This window comes from Ornithorhynchus anatinus, chromosome 10, assembly GCF_004115215.2.
Source record: "Ornithorhynchus anatinus isolate Pmale09 chromosome 10, mOrnAna1.pri.v4, whole genome shotgun sequence".
NCBI lineage: Eukaryota > Metazoa > Chordata > Mammalia > Monotremata > Ornithorhynchidae > Ornithorhynchus > Ornithorhynchus anatinus.
The window spans coordinates 51,048,226-51,064,943 of record NC_041737.1 but is presented as its reverse complement, the minus strand read 5'-3'; the positions used below and the strand labels follow the sequence as shown (position 1 = coordinate 51,064,943).

The 16,718-nt window shown below is 46.7% G+C and overlaps 1 protein-coding gene across 2 annotated transcripts in view; it reads right to left on the bottom strand.

Moving 5' to 3' along the window:
- Window positions 1-733: 733 nt before the first annotated feature.
- CHRM2 (cholinergic receptor muscarinic 2) overlaps window positions 734-16,718 on the bottom strand; it is a 90,790-nt gene continuing 74,805 nt past the window's right edge. Inside the window, exons 2-3 of one of the 2 annotated variants that reach the window (XM_007671250.2) lie at window positions 14,481-14,528; window positions 734-6,166 (exon numbers count right to left, since the gene is read on the bottom strand). In XM_007671250.2, the coding sequence (XP_007669440.2) occupies window positions 4,713-6,119 (1,407 nt within the window). In that variant the 5' untranslated portion in view covers window positions 6,120-6,166; window positions 14,481-14,528 and the 3' untranslated portion in view covers window positions 734-4,712. The remainder of the gene's footprint in view (window positions 6,167-14,480; window positions 14,529-16,718) is intronic. The other variant, XM_007671257.2, reaches the window with a different exon arrangement.

Here is a 16,718-nt window from a genome sequence, read left to right as displayed (position 1 = left end):
TGTGATTTAGAAATCCATACGATGTCCAGTGTGTTTTTTTAGACTTATAAGCCGCAGCTGACCCCCAGTGACCAAGTCCATCCTCTGATTACAGAAATGTTCACCCTTCGTTCGACTTACGGCTCGGGGAGCCAGGAGGGAACAGAATCTGTCAGGAAGCAGACTCCTTCCGGGATGGGAAGCACAGAACTCATATTCCCATTCCCCCGGAAGCTGCTGACGTTTCATCGTCGTGATGTCTCAGCCACGCCAACAGCCACTCTGAAGCGGCCCTGCCAGTTCTCGGCGGAACGATAGGAAAGAGAGGAACGCAACGGCGTGATCTTCAACCTTCGGGGATGGGGTAAGCGGGACATGGTGCTCTGCTCCGTGACCTAGCCTGAGCAGCGAGGGCTCAGTCTGGTTGACGTTGAATCAAGTGACCCAGCGGCCTCCAGCTGAAACCTGGAGTAGTATCCTCGGCCTTTGAACCCTGTTTGCAGAAGGACCCCTGCGAAGCATTCTCCTCTGCCATTCTCCTTTGAATGGTCTTCCCAAAAAGTCGCTTTCCTCTTCACGTCCCGTGACCTCCATAGCCGAGGAGGGCAGCGAGGGGCTTGAAGACTGGACTGAGATTCCTTGCCAACGAGCCTCAAGCACAAGATCGGTGCCTTAGATGGACAGGTTAGCTGGAACGAATGCTACCGTGGAGTGGGAGGGGACACACAAGCACAAAATGCTATTGTCACATCAGTCTAGATCAGCAGTAGATTTATTCTTTCTTTTTTCTAAGAGATAATGAAAATCAGTGCCATGCTATTTGAGATTATAAAACAGTTTCATATAGGTATGGTTTTGGCCTTATTTGCTTGACTCTTCTCTGTTAAAAAAAAACAAATATTATATCTCTTGAATAAATGGGAGCACAAACATCTACTTCTGCTATTCGGAAAGCAGATCGACACATCTCCTTATGCAATATATGCCATATTACATAGTAAGATCGGGCGTACAGTTTATCGATGCATACACAGATATGGATACACACTGTACACGTCCGTTACTTCATGTAGAGTGCGTGTACTGTATGCACACAGCACATTCCAGTAATATAACAGCCAATGCACACACGATCCATGCTGCAGCGTGCACCCTGTTAAGACAAGCACAGTTAAGAGGCCTGGGATTGTATATACATGCTGAAAATACACTGCACCATTCAACCAACACTGGGAGCTTCTCGAGTCTTCAGTGTTGAGACTGTGGAAAGGGAGATTAATTAACCTAAAAAAACTAGGAATGACCCAACAAATGGGGACACTATGGTAACGGAACATACCCTCAAGCTCCGCTAATCCCAACTCTCTGATCTTTCTGAAATTCATTCAATCGTTTTTATTAAGTGCTTACTGTGTGCAGAGCACTGTACTAAGCGCTGAAATGCTTTCTCTGGGCTCCAGCTCGTGCTATGGACAGAGAAGCAAGAAGCAGCCGTAACCTAGTGGAAAGAGCAGAGTTCTGGGACTGGGGAGACCTGGAATCGAATTCCATTTCAGCCACTTGCCTGCTAGGGGCCCTTGGGCAAGTCACTTAACCCCACCAGGGCCTCAGTTTCCTCAACTGTAAAATGGAGATAAAGATATCTGTTTTCCCTCCCTTTAGACTGTGAGTCTCCAATGGGACTCAGACCATTCAATCCAATTGTCTTCTCTTTACTCCAGCTCTTGGTAAGTAAGAAGCACTTAACAAATACCAAAACTAAAACAGACAAAGTTTCAGGGCTGTAGTAAAATGTCATTTCATCTTAAAGATCTATTCAAAAATCCAGATGGATATGGGATAGTGTAGCCTTACTCTCAAAAATGGGGACCTGGGGAAGGTCAAGAGAAGAAGGTGAAAGATGCTCCTTAGAGCAGTGAACCCTAGAAAGCCCTTTAGAAATATAACTCATTTATTGGGAGGCAAGAGTTGGCAGAGGCTTTAGGAGAAGTCACCTTTCTGGATAAAAAAAGCGTTCTGGAATTTGTATTCTCACCATCCTTTGGGGATGGAGCTTCTTTAATCTACAAGAAGGGGAAAAGTTCCTACTGAACCTAGCTTTTCAGCTTCCCATACTCATTTTTCCTCCGTAGAGTATCACAGAAACTCTAGACTCACTCTCCCCCAACTAGTAGAGTATCACAGAGGCTCTAAATTTCCCTCTCTCCCGCAACTAATAGAGTATCATGTAAGCTCTAGAGTCACTGAGCTACCAAGACTGTGTCAGACCCCTGGTGAGCATTCATTTCCTCTGACGACTTATAATCGGGACGAGAATTTATAACGTCATGAATACTGTCCATGGGAATGATGCTAGATCTAAATAGAGACCTTGCTTGACATCCCCAGCAGGGTAACTACACCACAATAAAATGAAAAGTCAGACGATCACCTCCCTATGTCACATCTGACCGTTTCCTCATCCTGTCAGGTACCAAATTTGGAGTCTCACTTCTGGACATGAAATGGGGGTCTGTGCTACCTTTAATGAGACACACTCTATTTGATATGAAGGAAGAAAGATTAAGCTTCCTAGGTGAGTATCCCGGGAATGCAAAAGGCCATCATTTTGAAATCTGGCTCGGAAGACTATGTATCTTGGTATTTTCCCCATCTATAACTGAATCACGTGTTTGAACCACAAATGAGAACCTAGGACATCACTGGCTTTTTCCCGGGTGAATGTCAGTCCGCACAGCGCTTCCATACATTTGGATTACAATGGACCCATCTTAATAGGAAGGACTCTATAATGCCGCTCTTTGGATAATAAAGTCCCTGGCAACACCCTGTGTGGCTGTGGAAGCTCAGAGAAGCTGACAAACCATCTACATTCATTTGTGAGACTGTTCTGAGTTGGTCCTGTTTTCTTTTAGACCATAACAGGCATTATTACCAGAAGGACTCATTATTTTATAGCCAGAAGGACCCTGAAGCAGATCCAATGTAGACAGAATTGGCAATATTCGAATGGCATTTGGAATCTGCTCTCTTCGTGGACTGCCTTAAATTCCTCTCTCCTTTCTCATCGCCGTCCCGCTACAGACTATCACGAAAGCAACAGGGCCTGGAGAAGAGGAAAGGCTTGGAAATCTGCTGTCTGGGGCCAGAGCCAGGAAGCATTTGAGGTGACTGGTAATCCAGGGATTAAACAGTTGGCCTCCTGCCTTTCATGGTGGTGTGATGACCCTGGAGTTGGCATTGCAGAAATATGGCAGAAAAGGACACAGATTGGGTAGCATATGCTTGCCCATCACAGTGGAGGCCCCTGCTCCATCTCCCAGTTTCCATATCTGACGAGCAGAATGACAGTTGTTACCTTTAGGCTCCACCAATATAGGGGACGCCACCCCCGAAGGAGCACCTGAGGTGTCAACTTTCCCCACTCCAGCCCTTAGAGGCTCCCCTGCTGATCATCACATGAACCGTGATTGGCCACCTGCTCGCCCGATCTGGGAGGTGGGAGAGAGGAGGAGGAGGTTGGCTCGGATTTAGAGGCCCGACTCTACTGGACTTCGATGGTGGGCACGTTTGGTCAGCTGGAACCTCCAAGGCAAGAAGTAGCCGTGTCCCTCTACCGACTGGATCTGAATACGTGACCGTACCTCTTTCTGCTAACGTTTCAGGTGAATCAGTCAGACGTGCTCAAACCCATTCAGGCCCGCATCATCTCTATCCCTTCGGTCCCTGTGGCCCGTTGCTCATAACTGTGATATCAATCCACACGGTCTCCATCGGTTTCTTCTAACCAAACTCTCCGACGACTAATCTGATGAAGGCCCTAAATGCACAGGTGACTTTGTGTCCTCATCATCGTACCTGGGGCAGGTTGTTGAGTCACATCGAGGTCTAGGGGCAGGGAAGGCCGAGGAGATACAAGGTGCTTTAAATGAACAAGTCCTCAAAAGCTTTGGCTTCGCGGACCCAATTTGGCTCAAAGGGCAGAGTTAGTTCCCCATCTTCTCAGTCCAAGCTTGGCCAGCCGGACCCCAAAGAAGCCAGGAGATTCTCCCAACACTTGGGGTTTTAGATCGTTTTCTCCTGGTGCTTTGTCTGTGGGACTCCTTTGGGTGATGGGAAAGAGGTAAATGGGAGTAAACACGGCCTCTAGTTACATTCGCTTTCTCCAAGCCAGATTCTGACCAAAGGAACCCAGTTATCCTCAAGTTCAGCAGACTCTCTCTCTGCCCCTTTGTTTCCCTGACTTATTTTCTTTGCTACTCATCAAACAGATTTCCAAACGGGTTGGTATGTGTACATATATGTTTTTCAGACCGACATTTAGGAATAAACAAAAAAACCTCCAAAAAACAACCCAAAATGGGGACGGATGGGGGTATCGTTACTGTACAGGAACGGACACAACCGGAGAGTCAGAAAGCCCTTCCGCACGGTAGCATGATCAGTACGGCAAGTCCACGCCGCCCACCGGCTCCTATCCTCCCAGCGGTCTTCCCGGTCCCGGAGCGATCCCAGACCGAAAAGGACGTCAAAGGGGAGTCCTCCAGCGACGGCAGAGAGGGCCGGCCCCCGGTGAATGTCTCCATCGGGCGCTGGGACCGCCCGTTCCGTATGAAGAGCGTAAAGTGCTGTGGCAGTTTTTAAAACTGGGAATCCGTCCTTCCCTTCTCCTCCACCCCTTCCCTGTCCCTCCCCCTTCTTGTATTTTTCCAAGCTCTCTCCCTCGTCACCCTTTACCTCGTGGCTCCTATGTTCTTGTAGTGACACAAAAGTAGGTGCTTGAAGGTCTTCTTGAAGGTGGCGTTGCACAGGGCGTAGCAGGCGGGGTTGATGGTGCTGTTGATATAACAGAGCCAGTAGCCTATCGTCCAGACCGTGTTGGGGATGCAGGTAGCGCAGAAGGTATTGATGAGCACCATGACATTGTACGGGGTCCAGGTCATGATGAAGGCCAAGAGAATGGCCAGGATAGTCCTCGTCACTTTCTTTTCTCTGGAAGGGGGCGGTTTCTTCTTGGCCGGCTGCTTGGTCATCTTGACGATCTTGCGGGCCACTACGTTTTGCCTGTCGTCCCCGTTCTGGCCCCGGGACCCCGCGACTTCCGCCGAAACGTGGATGGGGGCACAGCAGTCTCCCTTCTCGGTCTTGGTCACTACACGGATGCCCTTGGACTGGGAGTTGTCTCCTCTGGAGCGCCCCTGGGAGGCGGCCCCCTGACCGGCCTCTCTGGCGACCTCTTCCTCCCTCACGTTGGAAGCGACGACGCTGACCGAGGTGGAGTCATTGGAGCTCTCTTTCTCTTCCCCCGGGATGCAATCTTCCAGGCCGGCCTCCCCGGGGGCCTTGCCGTTCTGCACTTTGCCGTGGTCCAGCCTGTCATCCCCGCTGGGGAGGTTATTGTTGCTGGGCTTCACTATCCTCCCGTGGACCAGGCTGGGCGAGACCGGATCCTGATTGGCCACCGGCTCTTTCTTGTCCTTTTTGATCCTGCTCTTGCTGGCCCGGGATATGTGCCAGTACAGGACCGTCATGATGATGACGGGCAGGTAGAAGGCGGCTATGGCCGTGCCGAAGGTCACGGCGGCGTTGGAAAAGAACTGGATGTAGCACTCCCCTTCTTTGACAGTCCTCACCCCGACGATGAACTGCCAGAACAAGATGGCGGGGGCCCACAGGATGAAGGAGAGCACCCAGGCCGCCGCGATCATCATGCCCGCCATCTTGGTCGTACGCCGGACCGGGTAGGTCAGCGGCTTGGTGACGCAGAAGTACCGGTCGAAGCTGATGATGAGCAGGTTCATAACGGAAGCGTTGCTGGCCACGTAGTCCAAGGCCAACCACAGATCACACACTACGGCCCCCAGGGGCCAGTAGCCGATCACAGTGTAGAGCGTGTACAGGTTCATGGAGAAGACGCCGATGATGAGGTCCGCGCAGGCCAAGCTGAACAGGAAGTAGTTGTTGACCGTCTGGAGGTGCCGGTTGACTTTGATGGAGACCATGACCAGGATGTTCCCGATGATGGTCACCAGGCTCAGGGATCCGGCGACCAGGACGATGAACACCACTTCCACGGTTTTATAGGGGCTCCCCAGAACCAGTCCATCCTCGGTGGAGTTCAAGGACGTTGAATTATTCATTTTGGGTTCTGGGCTCGGTCGCTACGTGGCCAATTAACCATTTAGTCCTGTAGGAAAAAGAAAAAGAACAGACTCCATATAAAATAGACATTGATTTTCACCCAGAGTCTTCTTTCCCTGCATCCCTTCCTCTCCCTTCTCCCAAAGAGTGACACTGGAGAAGCACAGGACAATCAGCAATGGATCGTTCTTTGGCCAAAGGAGCAACAGATGCGAAGTAAGCCATGGGGAGTTTTGGAGAGAGGGTGAACTAATCTATCTGGTGCTCACCCAAGCCAATTGGTCCTGGCTCATAATCTGGGAAACCAGGAAATCAAGCGAGATCTGGACATTTTCACCTGCGGGCCAATAAGAATGAAGGTAACATCATAAGCTTGTTGTGGGCAGAGAATGTGTCCACTGATTCTACTGTACCGTACTCGCCCAAGCTCCTCATACAGTGCTCTGCACATAGCTTTAATGTTTAGTTTTAATGTGTTTTAATGAGCTGCTCTTCCCCTCGATTCTATTTATTGCCATTGTTCTTGTCTGTCCGTCTCCCCCGATTAGACCGTGAGCCCGTCAGAGGGCAGGGACCGTCTCTGTTACCGATTTGTACAATCCAAGCGCTTAGTACAGTGCTCTGCACATAGTAAGCGCTCAGTAAATACTATTGAATGAATGAATGAATAGTAAGCACTCAATGAACACCATCGATTGACCGACTGATTAATTCACAGCAGAATCTTTTTCTCCTTCAGCTTCCGAGGCCCTCTCAATGTAACATGGGTCCGTGTGGGAAAAGCTTTTGAGAATTGGGGAGGGCTGATATTTTCATCCGGAACTGGAAACTATTAATCGGTTGAGGTTTTGAGACGCCAATCGGGTGCATAGCACTGTTCTAGATGCTTGGAAAAGAACAATAGAGGTGGACAGGACCATTCTCCTCTAGACTCTAAGCTCCTCTAGGCTGTAAGCTCGTTGTGGGCAGGGAATGTGTCTGTTATATTGTTCATTCACTCATTCATTTATTCAATCAAATGTACTGAGTGCTTATTGTGTGTAATGCACCGTACTGAGCGTTTGGGAGAATACACTACAACGATACTCTCCCAAGTACTTAGTACAGTGTTCTGCACAGAGTAAGAGCTCAATAAATACAATAGGCTGCCTGATTCTACCCTCAAGGAGCTTCTAGTCTGCAATTGATCTGTGCCTTTATCTCTCTGCGCACAGAGACCCACATCTCTCAGATTTACTGTCGAAACTAGGAGACAAAAACAGTTCAAACAGAAAGAAAAGTGGGGTCATCATTACTTTCGAAACAGCCCAATCCCAACGGCAGGAAAACGAAGGAACAAATATTAATAGAGTGGCCACCAATATCGAGAGATGAACAGGGTAACAAGCAATAATATAGCAACGTAGTCTATCGGAGATTGGATTACACGGACAAGCTTTTTCGTCTGGCGTCACAAAATAATGGATGAAAGTAAAAAAGAAACTGGGCATTTTCTCGGTTACACCTCGCTTTCCGGGTTTTCTAAGGGTTAGCGACAGGAGGCAGGGCTCGATATGCAGAAGGGGTCAGTAGGAGGCCTTTGGCATAGCAGAAGCCATGGTTGTAGAAAATAGCACAGCTCCTGATATTTCGAGCTGGGAAAGGAGCCTGAAAATCATTTACAGCCCCACACGATGGGGAAGCGCTGTGGCCTAGTGGAAAGAGCACAGGCCTGAGAGTCCAAGGACCCGGGTCTAATCCCGGCTCCACCACTTGTCTGCTGTTTGACCTTGGGCAAATCATTTAACTTCCTATACCTCACTTAATTCATCTGTAAAATGGGGATTAAGACTCTGAACCCCATGTGGGACAGGGACTGTGTCCAACCTGATTATCCCCTGCAGCGCTCAGGTACAGTGCCTGGCACAGAGTAAGCGCTTAACAAATACCATAGAAAAAAAAAAAGCGAACCCAACTCTCTTCATGGCAGTTACTTCTAATTGGCTTTGATCCACAGACTTTCCCATCTGGTGAAAGCAAGTTGAATCAAGTTGAATAGATAGGTCCGGAGACTAGACAGTCTGATGAGCTATTTTCACTTAATCGCCGCAGATTGCCTTTGACTAATCACATGTCCATGTTTAATCTAAAATATTCTGCTTATTGAAATTTCCTATGGGGAATAACTTAGAGTTGCAATTCAACTTCCTCTGGGCATTCTAATTAATCCAACAGCGAGTATGTGTAATTGTTGGAATCTTGGCCGTGTACGAGACTTGAAGTTGCCTGGTTAAAAATAAATCATGTCTCGGAGTCGGATATTTTCATTCACCCAGAAGGTTTACCTAACCATTTACACATCCAAAGAGAATCGCTTCTTCCTTTGATTCGTTATAGTCTCTTGCCTAAAACCACTGGAACTTAATGGGCCATAAGTCCAAATCTTTCATTTAGAAATGAGTTAATCAACCATATTTAGAGCGCTAGAACCTGCTGAAATCTCTCGCCCAGAAGTGACTTGTGAAATGGGTGAGAGCCCAGCGGTGTCTACTGCTGTAAAGGCCTCGGAGACATTCCATTCTGTGTCCAGAGACAGCTCACACTCTCCCGACCGCTACTCTTTCATTGGGCACCTCTGGGTCCAGGGGGATAATAATAATAATGGCATTTGTTAAGTGTTTAATATGTGCCAGGCACTGTATTAAGTACTGGGACACTGTATTGAGCTCCGGCACCATACTAAGGGCTGGGCCACTGTACTCAAGGTGAAAGATCGGCCCCATGCCGATCATCACTCCAATTGCAAAAACACCCAAGTCTTCCCACTGGTGGCGGGACAGACCTTACCCCCATGAACCGTGGGGCCATGTTCACCCCAAATGGCGAGGGACCAGAAAAGGTTAACTTCTGTGTTTTCAGGGGCACAGTGGGCGAGGAATTCTCTCTCAGCGACACTCACGCTCACAGATAGAATCTAACTGTCGGCAGCAGTGTCTACTACGGCTCTTCTACTGCAACAGTGTCCAGGGTACCGTGGCCCACGTAAAAGAAAAACAAGACATGCTGCCAGAATCCAAGAGGTGACCACTCTTGAAGAGGAGGGGGAGCAAATAGCTTTGGACATCATATAGAACATACAAACTACATAGCTGTTCAACACAGAAGAGAGTAGCACTTGATTTATGGAGGGTACATGAGTGCTCAGTCTTCATCAGAGCGACTGAAGTTAAGTGGAGTAATCTGGAGGTGATTCATGAAGGAAGTGTTTTAAGTAGAGTTTGAAAGAAGAACGGGGGTATGGCTGACCAAGGGGAGAATTTCATCATTTTTGTGTGATTCACAGACTTCCCTGAAATTGCTTTGGATGGAGGACTTTTTACCCTGGAGGAAAATGCTTTAATTTTATCTCTCAAATATACCCATTCTTGATCCCCCAGACTTCACTCGAAGCAATCAGTTCCTCGGCTAAGACATCTCACTTTGCAGCTGTGGATGCAATAATAAATAATTTATATTGATGTCTGTCTCCCCTTCTAGACTGTAACCTCTTTGTGGGCAGGGACTGTGTCCACCAGCTCTGTTGTTTGGTACTCTCCCAAGCGCTTAGTACATTGTTCTGCACACAGAAAGCGCTCAATAAATACCATTGATGATCATCATCATGATGATGAATGGTGATGATGGAGAAGCCCCTTTCAGGTTAAATGGATTCCCGGATGGCAAAGTAACGGTAGCAGAGGAATACTTCAAAGAATGAAAGATTTTATTTTGAAACCATTACTGAATTATCTACTGTTATGAGTCACCTCACGATTTAAAATTTGATCCATCAGTGTTTGTCGGTAGCTTCTGGTTGTCCGTTCTTCTCTAAAAGCAGTGTCTGGTGGAATTTGAAGGCCAGTGGTACAATCCTCCTCTCCTTAACAGGGCGACCTTTGCTAAATCACTTAACATTCTGGCCTTCAGTTTTGAAAATTGCTCAGTGTGGGTAATATTGGATGTGAACAATTGTAAAGCACTTTGCCAGTGTCAAAGGACAACTTGGAAAACAACCCTTAAAAATCGGTTGGCCCACCAAAATTCAGGCGGACCCCAAAATGGGCATAGGCGTCAACCCACGTTCACCGGGACTGCCTCTCCGGCCTCCTCCTTGTCCTCACCAGGTTCCGCCACTCTCCACCGCATCAGGTAAAGAGAACTTGAATTCATGCCTGCAGCTTCTAGACTAGCTTCTTTACTGATCAAATCTCTCACTAGACAATCAGAGGAGGGTAGAAAGGAGAGGCATAAGAGTCAGTCAGTCATATTTACTGAGCACTTTCCATGTGGAAAGCACTCGTGCTCAGTGGTTGGAAGAATACAATATAAAAGTAGGCAGACATATTCCCTGCTCACAAGGAGCTTACAGTGTAGAGCTGCTCCATCTCTCAAATGGCTCTATGCTTAAAGGTGTTTAGAACCCAGGTCCCTAGATATTGGCTTATAATAACAATAATAATGGTATTTGTTAAGTGCTTACTATTTGCCAGACTCTGTACTATGCGCTGGGGTGGATACAAGCAAATTGGGTTGGACACAGTCCCTGTTCCATGTGGGGCTCCCAGTCTCCAATCTCCATTTTCCAGATGATGTGACTGAGGCACAGAGAAGTGAAGTGACTTGCACAAGGTCACACAGCAGACAAGAGGCAGAGTCAGGACTAGAACCAATGACCTTCTGACTCCCAGGTCAGAAGGCTCTAGCCACTATTCCATGACCCTTCCGGTTGGAATACAGCGGCACCCGGGTCCATTGGTTCCCACAGTGATTGCAAAAGATGGGGATTGGTCTATTTCCCATTAGGCTTTGAATGTGTTGAGTCTTTTTCATTCTTTTGTAATCTCTTAACCTTTTAATGTGTGACAGAGGGGAGAGCAAATGCCATCCCTTTGTTATTAAGTATTTCAAAGTGGTTCTGCTCCACACGCCCTCGGAGATTGACAATTTTCTGCTATTCAAATAGGAACCAAATGACATTATGCAAGTAAAATCCCAATTTCATAGCCAGGATAACCTCTCTCCAGAACAAACTTACCATTTCTTGGTTTCTCCAGGACCTGAAAGTACAAAAATGATAAGGATCGGCAGAGCATGAATGTGGCATCGCAGAAAGGCAGAAGCCAGTAGAAAAGGGGTTGGTGTTCCTATACCCGATTAATTCCCAACAGTCTAAGTCCTGTAAAAGCATCAGCCTTAACAAATTATGATATTTGTTAAGTGCTAGGAGCCAAACATGGTTCTAAACCCTGGGATACTTGCAAGATAATTAGGTCAGATAGAGTCTCTGTCCCACATGGGGTTCACAGTCTAAGTAGGATGCAGAACATGTATGTAATCTCCATTTTACAGAGGAGGAAACTGAGGCCCAGGGAAGTTAAGTGCCTTGCCCCAGGTCACACAGTGGGAAAGTGGCAGAGCCGGGAGTAGAACTCAGGTCCTCTGACTGCCAAGCCCCTGCTCTTTCCACTAGGCCACACCGCTTCTCTGGTGTTTATCCAAATATACCCGTCCTGAGCACCTCTGTGTATTCATTTATTCAACTGTAGATTCAATTATTCATTTTCATTATTCTGTTTGTAAATATTTTTTATGGCAGTCTGCCCCACTAGACTGTAAATCTTTTAGTACCAGGAGATCTTGCCTACTGAGTCTATTATACTCTCCCAAATGCTTGGGACAGTTCCCCGCACGAATGAGGTGCTTAGTGAATACTCTAGATGGATTGATTGAAAGAAGATACTGGAAAAAAGTAATAAGGAGGAGGGATTTGTTGTCATTCTCTCTCAATCTTGCCTCATCCTCGTTCGCCTCTGCCCCCGCCCTTCTATGGGCAGCCATTTATCACTGCTGCCAATACCTCCCTTATTCAGTCAGTGGCATTTCTTGAGCGCTTATTGAGAACACAGCAGTGTACTAAAGGCTTGGAAGAGTACAATACAACAGAGTTGGTAGACGTGGGACATGATCCCTGCCCACAATGAACTGGAAGAAGTCTGGAGATACAAGATCATCAAATCCCGGTCCCTCTACCACACAGGGCTCACAGTCTAAGAAGGGACAGAGCAGGTATTTAATCTCCTTTGTACCGATGAGGAAACTGAGAACAAGAGAGAATAAGTGACTTGTCCAAGGTCACACGGAGGCCAGTGGCAGAGGTAGGATGGGAACCTGGGTCTCCTGACTCCTAATCTCTTGGTCTTTCCACCAGGTCCCATAGTCTCCCTCTAAAGTCCACGGACACTTGGTTAAAACAGGTCTTTATAAGAAAAGGGGCTGCCAGGGATGCAGGATTTAAAAGGAAAACAGGAATTTTCCATTCCTGAAACCATCTCAAACTGAATTTATTCCTGAAGAAATACCAGAATTGGTCAAGTCCGATACCCATCTGCCTTACCCATCCCGAATTCCCTTTTCTACCATTTTATCAAAGTGCCCAAGTTCAGTTCTAGCGAAGTACACAGCATTCCCAGATTTGATCCAAGGAGCAAGAGTGAGAGCGATCTAGGTAACAAACCTAAATGTATTCAGAGCCAGGTCTGGCTCTCGGACAAATTCATTCTCTGCAGGATATAAAGGCATGACTCAAGTGTAATGAAATGGGCTTTGAAAACAATTCATAAAGCAAACCCAGCTAATTAGAGTGCCAGAATTGGCTTTTGGCAGATAATTGTTGTATATCTCTCCCTGTGATATTGGGGTTTTGTGCGTATAACCAACCACCAGGACACAATACATTCTGAAAATCATAACAGAGAATGTTAGGGAGACCATGAGCCTTGGGAAGGAAAATCAGGGGGCTAGTTAGTTGACGAGCCAAAAACAGAACAGAATCCACTTACTGTGAAGGAATCTGGAATGGGAGTGGTAATGACCTCAACTGGAAGAGTAATAGATCAAAGGGAGGATGCTTGATGGGAGAGGTCTCACTGTGCCCAATTAATACTCCTATCCATCCAGGTGAAATAATGTTTATGTCATTTGTTAAGTGCTTACTATGTGCCAAACTCTGTTCTAAGCAGTCAATCATATTTATTGAGTGCTTACTTTGTGTAGAGCCCTGTACCAAGAGCTTGGGGGAGTACAATATAACAGTAAAACAGCAGCGTTCCCTGCCCACAGCGAGCTTATAGTCTAGAGTTAGACAATTACCTTCCCTCCTTCAGAGCCTTATGGAAGGCACATCCCCTCCTTGAGGCCTTCCCTGACTAAGCCCTCCTTTCCTCTTCTCCCACTCCCTTCCACATTGCCCTGACTTGCTCCCTTTATTCACCCCCCTTTCCAGCCCCACGGCACCTATGTACGTATCTGTAATGTATATTGATGTCCGCCTTCCCCTCTAGACTGTAAGCTCAATGTGGGCAGGGAATGTGCCTGTTTATGGTTATGTTGTACTCTCCCGAGTGCTTAGTGCTCTGCACGCAGTAAGCGCTCAATAAATATGACTGAATGAATGAATGGGCAGATACAAGATAATCAGGTTGGATATAGTCTCCGTCCCATATGGACCTCACAGTCTAGGTAGGAGGGAGTAGTTCAATCCCCATTTTGCAGGTGAGGAAACAGAGGGGCAGAAAAGTTGAGTGACTTGCCCAAGATCACACTGCAGACAAGAGGCAGAGCCAGGAGTAGAATTTGGGTCCTAGGCCCCAGCGTCTTTCCACTAGGCCATGGAGTTGAGCAGGATGGTTATCCCTCTAGTCCTTGATGTCTGGAATAAAACGTGCTTATAAAGAGTGTGGTGAATGTCCCTTGGTGCGCCCTACCAATAGCGACTGCGGCGGAGGAAGAACAAAGGGAGAACGAGATGAAGGAGGAGGAAGAAGAGGAATATATTCATTTAAGATGGAAATGGGAAACAGTTTTGAAGAGAGGGGCTGAGCAAAACCTGTCTGGCGGATAATCAGACCTTCACAAAAGCGGCCTGTTTCCATTCAGTGACTATAATTTGGAAAAAAAAATAAGGACAAAGGAAATGAAATTTACCCTTGGAGAACAGTGGAGTTGTACATGATTAGGCAGCTGTACTCGAATCAGCATCAATGTCTCATTTCTGTCTTGAGGGCTTGGGGATTTGTATTATAGTCAAAAAAAAAAGTCAGCTATGGTTTAATTGCTCCAAATTGGTTAATGCGCTGCTTTGAACACACTCGGGTGAATCCAGATTGTCCAGATATCAAAGTTGGCTCAGGCCCCGTGGTTGGAAGTTTCTGATCGAACGCTGCCGTTCTCACGGCAACAATAACAACAATAATAATACTGATGATAATCATAATAATGATATTGTGCTATTTGTTAAGCATGCACTATGTGTCAAGCACTTTACTAAGCTCTAGGATACATACCCTATAATCAGAGGGGGCACAGTCCTCGTCCCACCTGGGGCTCATGCTCTAAGAGGGAGGGAGAAAAGATATTTAATCCCCATTTTGCAGATGAAAAACTGAATCACAGAGAATTTACCTGACTTGTCCAAGATCACAACAGCCAGGAAACAGTGGAGCCGGGATCGGAATCAGTACCGTCTGCCTCCCAGCCCTGTGTTCTTACCACTAGGCCACTTTCTTACACCACTCCCGCTGCTTCCGCTGGCAAAATCTCATCAATCCATCGATCAATCAGTAGTATCGATTGAGCACTTCCCGGGTGCAAATCATTAGGTACTAAGATCTTGGGAGAGTGCAGTTGTAAAAGACACAGAAACGTCTCCACGCTAAACCTCACAATTCCTGCCAGAGCCCGGGTACAATGGCTGAAAATCAAATGCCAAGACGTCTCATGTAGAAAAATCCACTGTCCCACTGGAAAGGAATAGAAAAGAGAGTTTATGACTCTTCTCGTTGGGCCTGCTGCCTGATTTCTATTAGATCCTAGGTGTTTGGCTTTGTTTTCATGGCTGTATCATGCCCAGGACACGCCTGATGTTTCCAGTTGGCATCAGGCCTGTATGTGCTAGCTCTGGATAATCTCCCAAAAGCTTCAACGGGTTTAATTCCTAGTAGCATTCCCCTGCCAGCCACCCATTAATTAAACGTTTATCTAATCAACCAAACGGGGACGAACGTGAGGCCAGAGCCCCGTCAGAATCTCCCCTTTGCCTATTTCGGGAAAAGACAAAAATTCCCCAAGAATACTGGGTAATTGTAATCTTGTAGCTGATCCCGGGCTCTAACAAAACTGGGTGTAGTGATGGAAAAAGCAAGGAAAAAAAATTCCATCCTCTTTCCCCCCTCAATCAATCAGTAATCAATCAATCAATCACATTTTTCAGCGCTGTTTGACTCAATATAACAGAGTTGTTAGGAAGGTTGCCCGCCCCCAACGAGCTTGCAATCTAGGTGCCATTTGATGATGACTGATGAATTGATTCTGATCAAGTTTGAACTCACTTCCTCATGGGCAGTTGCCCCATGAATGATTCACCGCCTTCTCTCTTTTCCATAGTGCTCTATTGGTCTTCTTGCATCAGCTTCTTGGCTACACTGGGCCTCTTTTTTATGATATTTGTTAAGAGCTTACTGTGTGCCAGGCAGTGTACTAAGTACTGGGGTAGACACAAGCTAATCAAGTTGGAAACAGTCCATGCCTCACACGGGGCTCACCGTCTTATTTCCCATTTTATAGATGAGGTAACTGAGGCACAGAGGAGTGAAGTGACTTGCCCAAGGTCACACAGCAGACAAGCGGAAGATCCGGAAACAGAACCCACGTCCTCTGACTCCCAGCCCAGTGTTATTTCCACTAGACCACACTGCTTCCCTTGCAATCACTTGGTTTTGAGCGGCCATAAGATTCCTTAATCCAAGCACTATTAAGTACATCGAAACCTAATCTGAAGGTTGGAGACCATAGGACCATTATAAAAAACCCTGACCTTCTTGTTTGCCCCTCCCCAGATCATTTAGGTTTCCAAACCTAAACCTTAGTGCATATAAATAGCCCATATATAGTAGCCCATATCGACCAGGGTAAGAGAAACAACGACAACAAAAATATCTCACAAACTAAGAGACTTCTCACAGAGAAAAATATTTTTTACGAGGCAAATTTTAGTCTTTGGGAAAATCTAAAACAAACCACTGTTAGAAGAATGGAGGATGTTCTGCTATTGATGTGAAAGAAAAAAAAGTTCCAGGATGGAAAAAAATCCACTGAGTGTCAAAGCTGTTGAATGATGATGATGGAGTTTCTCGTTGGGGATAATGGATGAGTCTCACTTGTGAGACTTCATGACCAGAAACCTGCAAGGAGGAGTTGATTATAGTGCTAGTGGCTGGCACAGTGCCAACCTCACTCTTTTCTCTGCCAGCTGCACTATAGCTGAGAGACAGGGGACAAGAAGGGAGTAGGAAGACACAACATGAAATGTCCATGGATAGACACAGGTTGAAACTAGGGAGTGTCCATTCAGCACAGTTTTAAGGAGCCCAAATTCAAACATCAACTGAGTCTCCACTGAGACTTTTTGCTAGAAAGAAGAGCACACCTAATACCCGTAGGGAACCTGTCATCCTGTGAAAACCCATTCCAACACTCATCAGTCCTCGTAGTCCAAGTCCCGTTGCCAACCTGACTGCCATCCT